Raw genomic sequence first — 19,623 nt, 5'->3', positions numbered from 1 at the left:
TGGGATAGTCATATAATAGAATATTATGAAATTGTGAAAATGAATAAATCCTAGCTTTTCACAAGAAAATAGATAAATTTTAGAAACCTACTACTAAATTTAAAAAAATGAAAATCCCAAAGTACTATATGAAGCATCATACCATTTAATAAAGCCCCCAACAAGCATAAATGATCAATGTATTACTCAATTTTTACATATGGTGTGACAAAACTGTATTTTCTTTAAGGTCAAGAAAACAATAAACATAAAATTGAGAATAATGATTACTTTGTCGAGGGGACACAAAGGGCAGGAGTTGAATAGGGCAAGAATTTCTGGTCATGATTTTAAATCTCAGCAGTGGGCTCATGTGTGATAATATCTTGTTATGTTTTATAATTACATGTATTTTCTACATGTTTGTAATTCATATTACATTTAATAAGGTAACAAAAAAGGAATTGCCTTGTGATATCTCAGTCATGGTTTAGGATAGAGAAATATCAGAGATGGCCCAGAAAGGTACTTAAGGGTCATACATCTTCAAAGATTCAACAGATTTTAATAGAAAACTACTGTTGGTATTTGGGTCATCTCCATTGGCTCCCCAGGGAACTCACAATTTTAATTGGGCTTTGAGGTAGGGACAGAAAATAAACACTTAAATATAATAAGTAAATTATATGGTATGTTAGAAAGTCCTAAGTGCTATTGGGGAAAAAAAAAAAATACAAACCTAGAGTAGAGTGAAAGAGACCAGGAGCTCCAGACAAGAGGCGGGGGCAAGGACAGGCCACTGTATTAAATAGGGTGTGTAAGCCTCATTGAGAAGTTGAGATGTTGGCAAGACTTGAAGGCAGTGAAGAGAATAAGCAGGTGTGTATTTAGAGGAAGAGCTTTCCATGTGAGAGAGAGAAGTCAGGAGTGACTTCAAAGAGGTTGGCTTGGGAAAAAAGTTTGGCTTGAGAGATTCAGAGGGTGATTGTACCACCTGAGACAGTGAAAACTGCTGGTAAAGTGAGCTCGCAGGCAACAGTCCAGAGTTTCAATGATGGACGTGCTGGGTTTGTAGCTGTTGGATTTCCAAGTGACATGTCAAGTCAGCAGTAGAAATACTTGTCTAGAATTCAAGACACAAATCTAGAAAAAGTGAAAATGCATGTCAGTGGTGGGACCAGTATCAGTTCAGGGATTTTGTACCAAACAGGCCAGATATGTTTGAAAAAGTTAAGAATTGAGTCTCATGGAGATGAGCACAGTGGAAATGAATAAGAACACTCTGAGAACAACAACAAAAAATGGAATTAGCAAACATTTCCAATTAAAATTTCTTTCAGGTCTGTCAATAAAGTACAAATACAACAGAATTCAATTAGCCTAAATCGATCTATTTGCTGTTTTGAAATGGCAGTCCATTGTCTGAGGATCTGCATATTACTTCTCCTGTTCTTTCCTATTATTATTTTTTTTTGTAGGCTATGACAGTTATGAAGCACTCTTTAAACTGCATAAGTAAATGAAACCAATTCTGTAGGAAATTATGCAACATAGAGAATTCTTAAAAATTATCCACATGTGGATTTTTATTGGCCCTGATCATGTTTTAGAATGAAGTGATTATAACTTGGCCAAATGGCTTAGCACAATAATAAAGGCTGGGGCATGCTGTTGGAATGATTTGCAGAGAGACTGAACTGATTACATGGTGTTTTATTTGCATTACATTAAATCCAGAGCACTTCTTAGAGCATGCTGAGATCCACATGTAGAGCCAAGATACATTGAATGACATCAGTTGGATGTGGTCACTGTTTCAGAGCTAAAGGACACTGTGATCTTCTGGTTCTGTATCTTATAGCAAAGAAAACTGGCAGTTAAGTGACTTGTCTGAAGTCACCAGTGACAGAGCCTGCCTTTTCTGATACCTAGGCCAGTGCGCCTTGTCCCAGATGTTGCTGCTTCCATGTGTCATAAAGACCTAAGGTTCACTTCTTTTCTCCATATCCTTTTGCAGGGTTTCTTCCGGAGGACAATCAGATTGAAGCTCATTTACGATAGGTGTGACCTTAACTGTCGGATCCACAAAAAAAGTAGAAATAAATGTCAGTACTGTCGATTTCAGAAATGCCTCGCTGTGGGGATGTCTCACAATGGTAAGTGAACACTCAGCACGCATGCTTTACTGTGCTCATTATGGCTGCCAGAGCAGGAGCCTCTAGGGCCATTGCTGAAAATGTGTACAGTTTCCCACAAAATGCCAGATTACAGAACAGTATATGCTGATAAAGCATTTCTCATTTCCGTCAAAGTCAGGCTTTTAGTGTAGAATCCTTCTCTCTGTGGTTGGGCATCCGCCATGATGGGAGAGAAGACATGAAAATATGAGAAATGGAAGAAATAACTAGTATTTTAAAATGAATGTAATGATTATGATTAGTTTTTTATGTTGCTTTAATAGCATTAAAAACAGAATTATGCTTGTGTGTCTCAGTAGTTTCTTTCTACTTTAAATGTAAGAAAATTCTGCAGGTTTCTGGGTATGGAACTTTAAGTGGCATATCAGAATTTAGAATATATCCTTTTTTTCGCCTCTTTACTGTGCAAAGATGATTGTAGGCACAGCAGTATCCTCATCTTCAAGGAGCATGCAGACTTGTGGATAAAGGAAAGAATTTTAAGGTTCCACAAAACTTCAGTGTCCATAGAAACATAATAAAACTTTCTGTTTTTCAAACCCATATCGAAAATCAAAGAGTGTCAACTTAAGAGAAAGAATGCAGACGACCTGAGAAGACCCTTGTTTTCATGAATTATAGAACTAACTAAGTAAAATTATGGAACATAGGCCTGTTTGAAGAAATAGTTCTTGATTTCCATTTAGCTCGGATTGGTGTTAACAAAGTCACAAACAGATTGGATAGTAACCTGATAATATTATATTTGTCAAATATTAGTTCTTTGAAAACTCATTATAGGCTCAAGAAATATAAAATGCCAAAGAGATCAAATAAAATCCAAAGTCTCAGTTCACTGGATATTCTACTTTTTTCTTTCTTTTGCCTGCACCTGTGTCCAAACTGATCTGGTGAAAAAATAATGTTTGAAGTCAGTCTTCATAGGTTAGGACTCCAAAGCATCTTTGAAAATTAAAGTTTTATTCTGTCATGCAGATGTTTGGTTTTCTCGGTGGACATTTTCAAAATATTTGAGAATCACTCATTGGTTGATATCCAACTCTTTAAAAATAGATCACAAAATTATAGTTTTGTAATTAATGTGGGTTATTTCCTCTAAAGGCAAGAATGTATTATGAAGAGATCTATCAGCTATCCTGGGCAGGAGGGAGATTTGGTCTGACTTTCCTCAGTTGATTACATCTGCTATGTAGCAGTAGACAACTGCAGGCATTAATTGCAAAATAATTTACTGGTTTGATTCCATCAATTTCCTTTCTATTTCAGACTTCATAAAACATAAGGGCACATTTTCAAGTCAAGGGTTATGTTTTAGATGATGTAATCAAGTTGCAGTAAACTTGTTTTGTCTTTATGAAGAAATCTTTGACTTTGAAATCATTATTACCAAGACTGCCTAGGAAAGCATCCCATGTCTTCTTTTAGTGGTATTTGTTTTTTGCTCTTTAAAAATTTGTCACTTCAAATATATTTCCTGTTGCTTGCACACATTCATGTAAAATACATCTCGTTTTGCTTATGTATGGGCAAATAATATTTAAAGCCCAACAATCTATGTAGTATTGATGGTATAATTTTCTCTTCCCAGGAAAGTCAAAGAAAGCCCATAAACTTAATAATACAGTCATCATTTGATTTCAAATGACAATTAATTTATTCTATTTAGAGAGAAGAGCAGTCTTGATAGGGAGTGTTTAGTTCTTTTTGGAAAGACAAAAAAAAGGAATTAAATGTTCTGGCATCAAAGACTTACGAAGTTCAAGATTTACAAGATTGCAACTGTGACTAAGAAAATCCCTTCTAAGATTAGGTTTTTATGGGAATGTGTTTGCTGCACAGAAAATATCCATTTGATATGTGCACAAGAAGGGAAACTCAACAGCGAGGTTTTGAGTAGTTTTGCCTGTTATCCTGAGAAAGGAAACATTTCCAAATACAAAGTTTTTTAGGAGGTTGTAGTAACTATTTAAAATTATTTTGTTAATTTATTAATGTTTTATGTGAATGGACCTCACTGTAATAACCCAACTAACTTGTCAAGAGCCTTCTTATAAAATCAGGACCTCAGTACTTTCAGAACACACAAGAAGAGATGAACACCCTCCCAAAGTAAATTTACTCCATTCTCTGTTGCTGCTGTTTCTGCTCTTTGGTCTCTGTTTAATCCTTTTGATGCATGTAGCTTGTGCATTAGCCACCCATGCCCAGCCTTAAAGGAAGCTTCTGAAGTAACCTTCAAGGAATCCTCAGGGCCCTGAGGAACACTGTTGAAAAATCACTGAAACAATGATTGCTAAATCCTTTCAACTTTGAAAGTTCTGTGATTCTACATAACTAAAACAAGCTACCTCCCTGAATTTTTCACTTTTCAACAAACTGGACCATATTTTATAGACATTGTCACCGTTTCCTCAAGTATGTAGGTATCTGGCATCTGTCGACTACCTGAATTTAAAAGTTTCTACCTGTATGTTTTGGTGCCATAAAAATATAATTCGTATGCCTGAATCAGGTCTTCTGGATGTTCTGAAAAATTGCTCAGCAATTTAAGGCAGTACATTTGATGGTCACATAATGATGTAGCCTTAGAGTACAAATCCAAAGCACTCAAGGATAAGGAAAGATTTTCTCTATGCCACTGAGATTTGAATGAAAATGATGCTTTTCATAAATATAAAAATTAGTGAAACCTTAACTTTACTGACCAGGACATTCTATTATATAAATTAGGGGGGGTCTGTTATTTTTTTTAAAAAAGCTGACAACTTTAAAAATAATTTCTCAGCAGCTTCATAAAAATCCAGAAAAAATGGTTGTACAGATATTTGCAGTACTCAGCATTTTTAAAGGCAGTTCTCTCCTTCCTTGTGAAAAAGAAAAGCATGAATGGCAAATAAGTTTACTTCAATGTGTTAGGTTTTTTTCTTTAGTCTTCTTTGTAATATAAAAGAGAATTACCCAAATGTTGATTTTCAGAAAATATCACCAAGTAAAAAGTCCCAACACATGGCAGCTGTGTGCTCAGACTGGCTAGGCATTCATGGTTGCCTACATGCTAGCTTCCACCTCCCTTTCCCACTCCTGCCCTATTCAACTTACACTTGAGGTAAACTGTGTACTTTGCCGTTCTGCATAGTGCTTTATGGTGGGATACCTCTGGGTCTCCGTTTATTATGTCGTTTGGTTCCCTGTCACAGTTCTACCTGGCATTCAAGACCCAGTTGAAATGCTGTCTTCCATGAGACTTTCTAATTCCCCCTCTTCCCCTTCTGTGTGTTTTATACCTTTCCTGAGAAACCACGCTCTGCTTTCTAAAGCAAGGGAATGATCAGATTGTTATTACCAAAAACTAAACTACTGACAGCTGTAAAAAGGATAGACAAATAGGGAAATTCGTCAGAGGACAAATGCAATATTATGCATTAAGACAGTGGGAAGAGTAAGTGAGGAGAAATGAAATTGAGAAAAATGTCGGAGCATAACCAATGAATACAAGTGTCTGAGGGAAAGAGAGATTGTCAGAAATTGTTCAGGGTGTCTAGTTGGGTGATAGGATGAATTAACCAAGAAAGGGAAATGGGAAGAAGAGACAGTTTAGAGGAGAAAATCAGAATTTCATTGCAACTGCATTTGAGGGTCTTACGGGATATCTAGCATCCATGTATAAAGAATACAGGAACAAGAGAAAACGCAGGGTCCAAATCGCAGGAAAGAGAGGGCAGCAGTCATTAGCACATTTTGTTAGTCAGAGAGGAGATTGAACTAGGAACAGCAGAATAGAAGGGAAGGAAGAGGGGGCCATCAAAAAGGTCTGGAAAATAGGCAGAAAGATAGGAGAACCAGAAAAGCAGAAACTGCGATGAGAACAAATTTCAAGTAAGAGGGTGGAGAAGGTCAACAGTAGCAAAAGCTGGGAGAATGCTGGAGAGCTCAAGCCGGAGCAAGAACTCCGGAGAGGCCCCCAGATCTGGCTGTCAGAAAGAACACGGGGAACTTTTAAGAGCAAAGTTTTGGAAATTTAAATGAGGCATTGGAAGATCGCTATAGGTGATTGGGATGTAAATGGCGACAAGCACAGGCAGAGAAGGAAGACTCCTCTTTCAGTAACGTTGGTGGGAGAGGAAAGATAGCCCAAGGAGGAGGTTATAACTAGGGTCAGAATCTGCTCTGGTGAGAGGGAAGGAGCTAGTGAAGAGGGGTGCATGAGAGAAAATAATCCGTATATATGTAGGTTCTCCCCGACTAGACACAGCCTTTCATCCTGTGTCCCCAGTCCAGTCTGTCTAGCTCATGTCTTGCGTCAAACATGGGTTTGATGCAACATCTCTACCTTGGAAAGAAACCTAGACAAATGTTTAAATGTCCTCTGCAAATAGTTTGAAGATGTTACCCCTGAATAATATGGTGCTAAGGCTGCTCCTTGTTTTACGTAGAGGAGCTAGAAAACCATAGTTATTAGATTCCCAAATCCTGCAAAACCTCAAAATGCACAAGTTTTTTTCTCAAGAAAGAGAGGTGGAAAAACATAACTGATTGGCAACAGTCATATTAAAACCAATAGTGTTATATGTCTTATTTAGATGATAAGGCTTTTGGATAATAAACGTGTTAAAATTGACCATGAGACATAGCCTTACCATTTGTCAAAAGTCTAATATGATTGCAAAGTCACCCTTTATATGTTGAAAGACAAAGGTACTTTTAGTAAGACTCAATTCATTCTTTGGTTTTCTATTAATTTATAATTTTGAAAATCATTTTAATTCATCTTTTAACTAAGTACCATTTTGTCTTTAAATGCTCCTACAATTAGGTATTTAAAAAACACATTATTGTCATTAAGAAGTATTGTTTCTTAGCACTGTACCAAGATCCAAAGAACAGGATATCTAAATCTGCATGTGCAGATTTTATGTGGAGTTTGTGTGTCCAGTAAATCATACTAAATACACAGTACTGAATACGTCATAAGCTAGTAGTGAATTGCATTCAGTTCAGTAAAACTGTATTATATAAAGGTTAACTAATATATTTTCACCAGAAATTAAGTCTCTGCCAAACCTGTTCTTCCTGAAGGCTACATACTGATTCTGATACTGACAATTTTTTTCAAACCAAGATTCATGAATTCTCTATAGGTGATTAATTATCCCCTATATGACACTGAATGCCAGTGTTCTGGAAGTTGCTCTGTGCGTCAGATGATAGATCTATAGAACAGACAGAGTGTGTCTTTCCCCCCACCCCCCCATCCAGGGGCTCAAAGACAGGACAAATATTGCTTTAAAAAAAAAAAAAAAGGTGTTGGGGGGTGGGGGGTAGGGAGAGGGTGGTTGGGTTATGGACACTGGGGAGGGTATGTGCTATAGTGAGTGCTGTGAAATGTGTAACCTGATGATTCACAAACCTGTACCCCTGGGGCAAATAATATATGTTAATAAAAATAATTTTTTAAAAAATATATGGAGATTTAAAAAAAAAAGGAGTGTAGGGTGTTCTGCAGTACTGTGTGTCATCGAGATTTGTAGAATTTTATAGCTAAATTTAAAGTTAAAAGAAGGAAGCTTTAGAGGTCTTTTCCAAGTCCCTCATTTTATAGATAAAGGAGTTAAAGACCAGAGAAGTCAAGCCACTTTTAGCCAGTTTTTCACTGAACTGAAACTAGAAAGTAGACTTCCTGACCAGTTGAAGTGCAGTGTTAATTTCTTTGCCTTCCAGAGAGGCCAGAAGTTCTCCCTCTGTGACTCATAATAACACATGGAGCACGTTCCTCTGTCTTTTAAGCAGGAGTAGAAAATATTCTTGCATACATATGGGCACACTCAGCCTTTATACTTCTGGTCCCCAATCTAGAATTTCCATCTTCTTTTCTAAGCTCTTAACTTCAGTCTTAAAGCAGACAGCAACTGCTGTTGGGAGAAATAAATACTTCCTCTGTTGGTCCTCAGATTCTTCCACCCAATGGGTGGAAACTGAGGTTCAAGAATTAGTACACCATTCCTTAAACAAGTTAAAGACAGAGAGAGATTTACAGAGATAGACAGATTAGGTTTTCAGGATTTGTTCTTTATCTATGGGAATGAATTTAGGTCTTTGTTCCATGGTTAGTTACCCTCCTGGTCTGTAGTCCACAGGAACCATGGTACCATGGTTGCCCTAGACCACTTCATCCACAAGTAATAAAAGCTATATTTATTAAGCATTACTATGTGCCAGGCACTGTGCTGAGCACTTTCTGTGCCTTATCTCATCATTTCACATACAGTTGAATAGGTATTATTACATGGGACTCAAAAGTAACAAAATAAAATAGACATTTTCTCTCTTAAAAAATGCATACAAATAAAAAATGGCATTTTCTCTACAGCTTCAGATTTCTGTATGTGTTAGGCAAATTTAGTTTCACCAAATGGGGAGTATTTTTTAAATTCCTTTGTTGAAAATGCTAAAATCACCAAATAATTAGTTGCACTGATAGTTCATTGGATCAATGAATGCATGAGCATTTAATGATACAGAAAATTTGTTCATAAGATTTAAACTTTCAGGGATGCCTGGGTGGCTCAGTTGGTTGGGCCGCTGCCTTCGGCTCAGGTCATGATCCCAGGATCCTGGGATCGAGTCCTGAATCGGGCTCCTTGCTCGGCGGGGAGCCTGCTTCTCTCGCTGCCTCTGCCTGCCTCTCTGCCTGCTTGTGTGTACTCTCTCGCTCTCTGGCAAATGAATAAAATCTTTAAAAAAAAATTAAAAAATTTTTAAAAATTTAAAAAATAAAAGATTTAAACTTTCAGGGGAACTTTGACTTATAAAAATTCACATTTTATTTAGATTATAGCAGAAGGCTTTCACATTAATATGTCCTAATTCTAAAATTATTTTTAGAAGTCATTTTGAGCTATTTTTTAGTAGGTTACAGAAAAGCAAAACTAGCAAATGTAGTGTCTATGTTTGGCTGGGTTTTTTCCTAACAGAAATTTTATTTTTTTATTCTTCTAATTGAAATATTGTTGACACACAATGTTACATTAGTTTCAGGTGCACAACATAGTGATTCAGTGTCTCTATATGTCACATGCTATGTTACACTTACCTGTGTGTACATATGCTACACTTACCACAGTGTAACGACCCTCTGTTACCATGTACCATTAGCTCTATTCCCTATGCTGTACCTTTCATCCCTGTGACTTACTCCTTCCATAACTGGAAGCCTGTACCTCGCACTCCTCTTTGGCTGTCTGTTTATTTTAAGTTAACTTTTTTGATTATCTTTTAGGAAAGAAGTGCTTTCCTAGGCATGTAAGCTTGAGTGTATATTTATACTTTATTACCTATAAAAAATGTAACCAGAGCCTAGAGCAATGTTGGGCACACAATAGGCATTCAAATAATGACTCATTGAGTGAAAAGAGGGTACTGTGCACTCTGTACAGATTGTTGGTGATTCTAGCCACTTTATTTTGGTATAGAATATTGGTGGTCTCCAGTCTTTACACCAAAATTTCTTCTCCTTTCAATATGCCATAATTCTTACAGGGTGCTGCTTTCTTTTATGATCATTTCCCCAGACTTCCCTGGGTACCTGTTGTCTCATTTTCTGTTTTTAAACTTGATGCTTTAAATTCATCAAGCATTTATTGTATACCTACCCTATGTGCTTTGTTGCACCAGGAGCAAAAATGAGAAAACCTGGTACTAATAGATTCTAGTAGAATAACCAATATAGGAGTACAGTCCTGGTTTGCTACCTGAGCTAATAGATGCATGCGACAGGAGCCCATCATTTAGGAAGGTTTTCTAAACTGTCCCAAACTGCAAGTTTTTGATGCACTCCTCACTGGGAGTAGGGCTGACCTATCAGCATCTCCTAGGGAAGATACATAATTTTAGAAGTTATCAAGTTATTCTAATATGCCCTGCCTCCCCTCTCCTCCTCACTTCTCCACTGACAACTGCTGATATACAGGGAATAAACATAGTACAGGGAAACAAATGACTGGACAAGCTTCCAGAGAAGGATTTCTAAAGGGATCTGCTGTCTGGTTCTCAGGTTGTTGTTGTTGTTTTTCTGTTTTATTTCGACATATATTCTACAAAGATTTAATATGTGCTGGACATTATACCAAATGCTAAGGATATGGTAATGAGCAAGATTCCTGCCTTCGTGCAGATTACATAAGGGAGGCAAGAAAACACTGTCGATAATTACTCGGATCAGTGCTCTGAAAGAGAATACAATGAGTAATGAGATCATATCCTGAGGGGCCTAAACAAATCTGGGTCAGAGGGGTGGGGGACTGAGATAAGAACGTGAGCAACCATTCATTGCCTAGGCCTAAGAGAATGGGGAAGAGTGAGTAGAGAGACAAGATTTTTGACCAAAAAATGGCAATTGTTTAAAGATTTCCATTTGAAGAGGTCATGGGCAGAGGATATATTTATCAAATGGATATAAGCTAACTTAATTTAAAAGCATCCTAACTAAGAGGTAAGATTCTCTTCCCCTCTAACTCGGAGGTGCCTAAGGAGGCCCCCATAAACACAGTAGTTGTACTAGTTAGTGATAACACTTATTTGGGGCCAATGAAATGTATTTATGAATTTGAGACTTGGGAGTGTGCTGCAGTCTCTCCTCCAGCCAATTGAAAATGGAATTCACCAAGTATTCAGATGGAAATGTGTTCATGTGCTTTAGTGTCTTAGGGTAGAATGCTACCTTTAGCATTATAACGTATAGCGGGAAACCATCCATTTATTCATGCCTGCATTCAGCAACCATTGAGGGAGCACCACTAAGTGCTAGAGATATAAATGAGTATGACGAATGCTGCCCTCAAGGAGCTACAGTGTGGTGAAGGATATGGTCATAAAAACACACCTCTGTGCTACCACCTAGGGAGGGTAAGAGTAGAGCTGTGCCCAGGGCAGTATTGACTGTGATAGCCACATGTCCTTATGGGAAAATACAGGGAGTTGAAAGCACAACCCAGAAGTAGTATTATTCAAAATAATAATTTACACGCCTGGGTGGCGCAATCGGTTAAGTGTCCTACTCTTGGTTTCAGCTCAGATTGTGATCTCAGGGTGGTGAAATGGAAGCCCACATGGGGCTCTGCACTCAGAGGGGAGTCGGCTTAGTTTCCCCTCTCTCCCTCTCTGTCCCTCTCCCCTGCACTCGCACTCACAAGTGCTCAGGCTCTCTCTCTCTCAAATATATGAATAAATCTTAAAAAATTTTTTAAAAAAAGTATTTTGCAGATTGCATTGGTACAGGGTGAAGAGGGGAAGAAAAACCATCTTAGCCAAAAAAGGTACAGATGATTTTTTTCCCCCAACCTAGGCCTTACTAACCTCTGGTAAATGTTCCACTTTGCCTTTCTTTCTTTAGTTTTCTTCTTCTTTACACTTCCTCACCCCACAGGAAGCCAAATGTTAAGTAAGGAAATGGTCTTTTTGACAAACATCATTAAGTGATAATCCTGGAGAGTCAAGGGAATGATTATGGCTTCTCTTTACTAAATGTAAAAGTACTCTCTGGTTTAATAACATGAAAGCAAGCACCATCCATATTTCTTTATAACAGGGACAAAATAGATCATACAGACTCTTGGAGAACAAAGCCGGTCTGTACAACTTTGAATTTGGCACAGATCTTCCCTTCAGTTTGTGAAATGTGTTGATCTTTTTAGGGCCTGACTTTATGTCAGGTGGTGGGGATGAAAAAATGAGTAAGACATTGTCCCTGGCCTTCAGGATATTGTTCTGTAGTGAGATTAATAAACGTGTAAAATAAAAAGTACAGTTTGAAATTGCTGTCATTGAAGAAATTACCTAGAGCTATTGGAGTACAGGCAATAATAAATTCTGCTTGAAGAAGTAAAGGAAAGCCTCAAAAATAAGGTAACATTTGACTTGGGTTTTGAGGGATGAATAGGAGCTGACCCTCACCTATTTTATATGTAAGTAAATACACTTTTCTTTCTTTGCTGAGCTCTTAGATTCTTTCACCTTCTTAGCAAGATCATGCATTAATATTTTTCAGTTAAAAAACTGAATAGTGTAATTCTTACTGATAGCCTGTGCTTTTGCCATGAAATAAAAACCTGAGCAAAGCTGGAGTAGAAAAACCAGACCTTGAGCTTGTTGGAGGTGGCGGGGGGGGGGGGTTTACTGTGTGGGTGCTAGGACTGGGGTAGAGCAGCAGTGATTCAGTGATACATCCCTGTCATTTCTCTCCCTCTCTAGCCATCAGGTTCGGGCGGATGCCGCAGGCTGAGAAGGAAAAGCTGTTGGCGGAGATCTCCAGTGATATCGACCAGCTGAACCCAGAGTCGGCTGATCTCCGGGCCCTGGCAAAGCATTTGTATGACTCATACATAAAGTCCTTCCCGCTGACCAAAGCAAAGGCGAGGGCAATCTTGACAGGAAAGACAACAGACAAATCAGTTAGTTCTCTTCTGCTGTCTTCATTTGGGGGTGGCTGGGTTTGTGGCGGTGGTTGTTGTCTTGTCTTTGAGAAGATCATTCACCCTGTTACACACACATGTGGGTTGTGTTCAGCTGTTTGCTGTTAGATATCGAAGACTGAAACACAGGAAAGGAAATGTTTTCGGACAGGATAAGTAAACCTTATTTTGAAAAGGGAAAAAGTCCTTCAAGTTCTCCTAATAAATTCTGTGAGAAAAGTATAAACCCCGCCCTCCTTCCTGCTGCCCTCCTTCAAGACCCATCTCTTTTCTCAACATCAGAATAACTAGCCACAGCTGCATCCATTCCAGCAGCCCCGCTTGTCTCTGGGAGGGGCCTAACCTCGGTTTGGAAAAGGTATTTGACCCCGTTATTTTACAGTTCAGGAGAACAGCTAGAGTTACTTAGGAAGTTCCATATGGAGCATAAAAATACATGTAGACACTATACTACCTTTCTTTCCTCGTAGCTCTACTGATGGGTCCTGGGCAACGGGAGGCTCTACGCTTTGATTATGTATGTGAATTTTATCTTCTATGAGGCTCTGAGCTGCCTGGGTTGCTCCTCCCATAGATTCTCAAATATCTGCAGGCTCCTTGATTACAGTTTAGAAAACCCGGAAATTATAATTGTTACTAAGTCAGATGTTCCAAAGCAGAAGTCTTTCTGAATAGAAGGTGAGAAAGCAACATGAAATCTGATTAAAACAAGACACAACACCTGAATTTGAGTTTCAGTTATGCCGTCAGCTTGCACTATGACGTGTGTCACATCTCTGTCCCTGTTTTCACAGGCAGGGGTCTGACTTTGACGGCACTGTGTGCAGCAGGTTCCTAGGGTTATAAGAAGTGCAGAACACATTCAGAAGACACTGTCCCAGCCCTTGACAATCCTTTTGTGCTTTTATTTATTTTCAAATGAACACCTCCAGGAGATGCATACAATTGTGTAACTTTGTCCCCCCTCCATTCTATTTGGGGAGAAATAATCAGCCTTCAATGTATTTTGAAGACGATCTCAAGATGTGGTTTTTTTTTTTTTTCCTTTTAGCAATAAACCCTTAGAGTAGTGTCAGCTAATAGTAAAAGAAAACCGGGGGTTATTGCTGTGTAAAGAGCCAAATGCCAAGGAGGACAATGAATTTTCTGACGGCAAGAGAGGTCACAAACCTCAACAGTATTACATGTGTATTCGATTCTTCACAATTTCAAAATATCTTACACGTTCTTTATGTTCAAGACACACAGCCATCTGACAGCTGCTGTTATTATCCTGTTTTTAAAGATGAGGAGACTAACATCCTAAGAGGTTAAACATTTTGCCCTGAAATCACACAGCATGCGGAAGAACGCTGTGATGTGGGATTACTAACTGCTACCCCAGTGCATTCCAAGCAGGGTACGCCCTCCTGGAAGCTTGTCTTCCCGTCTTCCCGTTGGCTGGTGATGAGATGTGTGGAGAGAGACACTAGGAAAGCTTCACCTTGGGAAAACAACCTGCGTTATGATTTATTTTTAGCAGTTTTTAGAACGGCAGGAATCTTCTACCTTGTTCTGCTATGCTGATATAGTCACAACCAGGAAATTTATGGTTTTTGCTCTTTTGTTCTTCCCAAATTTCAACGTCTAGGACAACTATCTTCCATAGGGGTAGGACTACAGCCTCTAGGCCCTAGTAAAGCTGAGTCCGTGTATCTGTTAAATGCCCCCCGAAGAATCAGGGAGCAGCAAAACAAAAGCAAGCAAAGACCTCTGTGTCACTGATGTGACTATAGAAAATCAACCGTGTTTACTGTAAGGGAGAGAGAAAGAAAAGGAAAACTGGTGGCCTGACTAAAAGGGGTTAAGAGCTAAAGGCAGATTGCCACTGCTTGCTGAGATCCTGTGTTGGGTAGGGACCTGGAGGCTGGGAGGCCCAGAGCTGGGAACAGAGCACTGACAGGGAAAGAGTCCGAATGCACACTGTTTACTCCACAGTTTTGCCTCGGGCCGTTTCGTTTCCAGGAACTGCTTTCCCACCTTCTCTTTATCTCCCAGTCCAGACCTGCAATCCATGCTGGAAATCCTATCAATTTAATCGTACCTGAAAGATAGGAGGAAGGCATTAAAAAAACATTTTTTCCTCTAGTAGTCAAGAATTTAGATGTACACTACTGGTGACCTGCATAGTCTCTTATGTGTCACCGAAGGGCAGAGAGCCCAGTCCACTGTAAATCATTTTAAAACCTCACGCCAATTGGCAATTTGGCTCGAAATCTTTGAGTTAAAAATAAGATAATTGTAGGCTCCTTATGGGATAAATAGGTATTATGGTATTTTAAGAGAAAGGGCTGCAAAATGCTTGATTATAGGCTTTGCAAGTTCAGAGGCCAAATGTTTGTCATGTTTTCCCCTACAGTAACTAAGACTGTGCTTTTGCCCATAATAGTTACTCAGAATGTATTTGTTTAATTGAATTAAAAACTGTTGCCTATGCCCCTTTGAAATTCTGGACTTTGAACGGAGAGCCTCTAACTAGCCTAATATTTGCTGACCAACCTGGACATCATTAATGGTTTGGATCGAGGCAGAATTGCCTCTTGTTAGGGTCTGGAAAGGAAAGCGAGACTGGGCCAAATTAAAATAATCCACTCCCTGATTACACAAAACCTGAAATAGAATTGTTTGGCTCTCTCTTTTCTCCTTATCTTGCAAAATCAAATTAAGCACTAGTGGAAAGAAATAGTTCAGAGAGAATATGGGAGAGGGGGAAAAAAAAATCCAAAATGTGATTTCCAATGAGACTAGAGATTTGTTCTTTATCTGACTTGGTCATGTTATTTATTTGATAGCATCTCTCTCAGGGGTGTTATGTTATCTCTTGGCCAAGACTTATGAAAGTTAAGATTTGCATTGATAGGATAGGTCGTGCGGAAGTATGGACTCTCTCGAGAGGGTGGGGGATATGGAAAAGTGGCCATGGCTGGTGCAGTAGGACAGCATGGGTCTCATTATAGACCCTGCTTGAGATTGATGTCATTCGTGTTGGTTAGGCCAAGCCTGGGGGGAGGCTGCTCAGCATAAAGGATGGCCAGTTACCCAGAGTCTTTGAAAGAGGAAAGGACTCTATTGAAGTGGCCATTCTGTAAATTTATCCTACTGCTCCATTTAACCAATGCCTGTTCTGTCTTATTTGGGGATATACCTGCTAATCTCTCCTCTCGGAACCTCTATCAGCATTTGCCTCCAGGCCAAGCAGGGCTTCTTGCTTCTCAACTAAACTTCCATCTCCTGTATCTTATTTCCCGGTGCCCCTCACACCTTTCAAAACAGATAAATGAGCAGATATGTGCTTCTGCTTCCCTCCTGTCTTTTTAACTTTGACATTGTGTCTTCAGGGTATGATACCCCTGCTTTTCATTGCCTTGCCTGAAAGAATGCTGCTTGGGAGTTTTAGGCTCAGGGCTCGATGAATGTGGAATTGCTGGATATAGCTAACCCGAGAAGAAAGTTTACTAACAGGAAGCCTTTTAGGCACCCTATGGTGGCACTGACTCTCCCTCAGTCTCTTTCCCTTTCAGTGGCTCGTAGCAGCCAGCACCTTCTTTAAGAGATCCCACTGAACTCTGAAAACCGTGACTCTAGAACCAGGGTGCTGTGTTTCATGATGGTAATTTGAGAACCAAATGGACTTTGGAAGTTCCCAGTGTTTGAACATTACTCCGATGCCATGAACACACTGGGTGTATCATCGTCACATGATCCCATGTTTGTCGGTGAAAATAAACAAAGAGTGGTTTTCAAAAGCCATTTTCGGTGCCATGGTTTGTCATAAAACAATAAATAGAAAAACCCTTGGTACGCCTGCCAACTTTTCGTGCCATATCTGAGAGATGGTGAGGCCCTTGCTGCACTCTATCTGCCAATAAGGAATAAAACTCGTTATTTGTACTGAGTTGGACTTTGGGTCCCAAAGCATCACATTGCTTCTGATGGGTACATGCAGAGTCACTGTTTTTATAATTACGAGAGCAAACTGGTGCCATCATAAAACTGGTTTTTCTAAATAGTGTGTGAAATATGAAACAACTGAATAATAAAACCAGTTTGGAAATGTAAACTTCGGTGAAAACCATTCTGTACCCATTCAGATGTTCCCATTCTAAAATTTACAGTGGCTGTCAAACCCAGTAATTCTCAGAGCTATTGGAAAGATATCTGTTCTTTTCTGTCCTACACTTAGAGCTGAACAAAGGTGGTTTCTTTCCCCTTCATCTGTGGAAAAACCTGAGTGAGTCGGAATTTGCTCCCCGAGAAGAAAGATACCAGACAAACCATCAGAGAAGAGAGACTTAGGGGCCCCAATATGAATAAAGAGCAGGCTAGTAGTGGTGACTTGTTTGGGTGGCTAATGAAGAAACGGTTCCTGGGATCCTTAATGTAGATATTAACGTGAATAAAATAAATTCCTTTATTGCCAGGAACCTCAGGACTAGCCAAAGATATAACAGATCTGAACCAATAGTGTTCTTTCAGACAATAAATAAAAAAGATTGAAGAAAAGCATGGGGATTTTTTTTTTTTTTGGTAACGATTAGTTTGCCAGCTGAGTAACACTTTGGCTGGCAATGGATGGCTTTTTAAGAGCTGTGGTTATATGCTAGTTCATTGGAGTGTGAATAATTCTTCCCATTAAGCTTTTATTTGTCTTAAATCTCTAAACCATGCAGGAAAACAGAATTATATTTGAGAGATTGTTCAGACTTCCCTTCTGTCACGTCCAGCACTTAACTAGCACTTCTAGGAAATAATTGCTCAGAGGCACTGCCTCCAAGACCCCACCATGGAAGAGGTTGGGTTTAAAAGCCAAAATTTCTCCCAGGATAGTCATTTTATTTAAAGAAGGAATAGTGGGGAAGTCATGTAGAAAGCAAGAGAAAGGGAAAAGAACTAGTCATGAGTCAGGAGATCTAGTTGCAGTTCACGGTTTGCTGTAAATAGTTATTTGACTTTGGATCGTCTCTTGACTTCATTCAGTGTATTCGTACCTCGTCAGAGAATGATGATGTGGGTGATTTCTGAAGACCGCTTTGATTCTGTAAATCCCATGGTTCTCAACAGGAGGAAAATAGAAATGGACAAAACCAGAAGTTGAAGAAACCTAACCAGTGCATTTTGATGAACAGTCACCCACTATAACTAATCCAGGGGAACCAAGTCTCTTAAAGGATGAAAGCCAGTCAGAAGTATAAAAAAGGAAGAAGGAAACAAAATGAAGAAGATAGGCCCTAAGAATTCAGTTTCTCTTCCTTGAGCCTTTGCTCTAATCTGTCATGAAAACTAAAGATATCAAAAGAGCTCCTTGAGAGGGGGCACACATTTTTTTCAGGCCAGTTTTAACTCTGACATGGTTACCAAGGGATGGTCTGTGAGAGGGTAGAGTTGTCTGTTACACTCATTCCATTCTCCCAAATTGAAGCAATCATCAGGACAATCTGTGCTTTATTAGTTGACTTTCTCATTTATCTCCTTTACCTTGTTATTTTATTATTCAAAAAGAGCTGTAAACTTAAAGCATTCATGCATAATCCCTTTCATAACTTGTATATTAAAATGCTGATGTTATAGATTACTAAGGAACACTATTGTTCTATTTCTCCAGTCAAAAAAGCCAACTTTTATTACTGTACTGTATTTTCATTATTAAGCCAGCTTCCCTCATGATCATTGTGTTATACAATAGAGGCATGCAAGAGGCCAGTAACTAAACTTAATAACCTATATAAAACAGTACCTTTAATCCCATCCTGGCTTTGATATGTGGAGCCATTTTTGAAAATGAAAATATATCAAAATTAATTACATTTGATGTATCTCTCCAAAGAAATGTAATTTCCTCTTACAGAGACTGTTTTTGCTTCCCAAGAAAAACATCATGTTGAAGTACAATTTTCTTCATGTCAGTCTCACCTTTTTCTGGTCTCTCCAGCATAGGAGAAGTACAAGTATCGTAATGGCCAGAGGCAGACTCACTGGGAAGTGAATGAAGCTTAAGTGTCAGGGCTTGGCCTCAGCGGAAGCCCCTTCCAGTGCTGCCAGAAGGGTCTGAATAGTTTTGCTTTTTATTGAACCCAACAGTTGTCATAGATGTGCCCAATGATTGTGTGCATTTCCAGCCCCACAAAACCTGGATCTATCCCCATAGTTTCCCAGATGTTCGTAAACGTTCTTTCCTGTGAAGAAGAAATGCTTATCTCGCCCTGTGATACAGTGTCTGAATATAAATACATCATTAGCGCCAAACTAGAAGTATAAAATCATTAAGACCAAATTTGAGGATGATGTAATGGTAAATCATCAGATGATACCATACAAGCTAATAGAACATGGAAGGCTTCCTTTTGATTTGTAGAAAATGAATATGGAAGTGAAATTCATTTTCTATAGAATATTTTACCAGAAGTGTAATATTAAGTTAATGATCCAAGATAAATTGTGCAGGTCGAATTCCACTTGATTTTAAGTGGTCAGCTTTCTGTAAATCAGGCAACTCTCTTATCTTTTCCCTGTTTCGGGTGGGGGGGGTCCCAACATAAAATGTGTGAGTTAAGTGTTGGCAATCTAAGAATAGGTGAGTTGGTGGCAAAGAAAGGCAGATCTCTGGTCACCTCATGTTTGGTGATCACTTCGCAGTTTGAGAGATTTACACAGAGGCTGAAAGTACCTATACAGACTTCAGAAACGCAAGGAAAACAGCAAAACCTTAGAAAAACAAAAAAATCCACTCGGCATTCATTTGCATGTGAATACCCAGAATTCTTTACCAGTTCACCACTTTTTCAAAAATGCTGAAGGGATTTAAAAAAACAAAAAACAAAAAATCTGGAATGGTTTGGCATGATGGTGGGGGCTGCTGATTCTTTTCTCTGTCCTTGAGTGTTTACTGCCAGGAAATCCTGACCAACATCGATTGCCAAGGGGTTAAAGTCACATTGTTGTTA

The 19,623-nt window shown here is 38.9% G+C and overlaps 1 protein-coding gene across 2 annotated transcripts in view; it reads left to right on the top strand.

The window, feature by feature from the left end:
- Positions 1-19,623, top strand: part of PPARG (peroxisome proliferator activated receptor gamma) — a 131,528-nt gene that overhangs the window by 92,095 nt on the left and 19,810 nt on the right. For both annotated transcript variants that reach the window (XM_080821667.1, XM_080821666.1), the window contains 2 exons: positions 1,997-2,135; positions 12,423-12,622. In XM_080821667.1, coding sequence (XP_080677793.1) covers positions 1,997-2,135; positions 12,423-12,622 — 339 coding nt within the window. The remainder of the gene's footprint in view (positions 1-1,996; positions 2,136-12,422; positions 12,623-19,623) is intronic.

This window comes from Martes martes, assembly GCF_963455335.1.
Source record: "Martes martes genome assembly, chromosome: 1".
NCBI classification, from domain to species: Eukaryota; Metazoa; Chordata; class Mammalia; order Carnivora; family Mustelidae; genus Martes; species Martes martes.
Note: the sequence above shows the minus strand (reverse complement) of the source record. Positions and strands in the feature narration are given on the sequence as shown.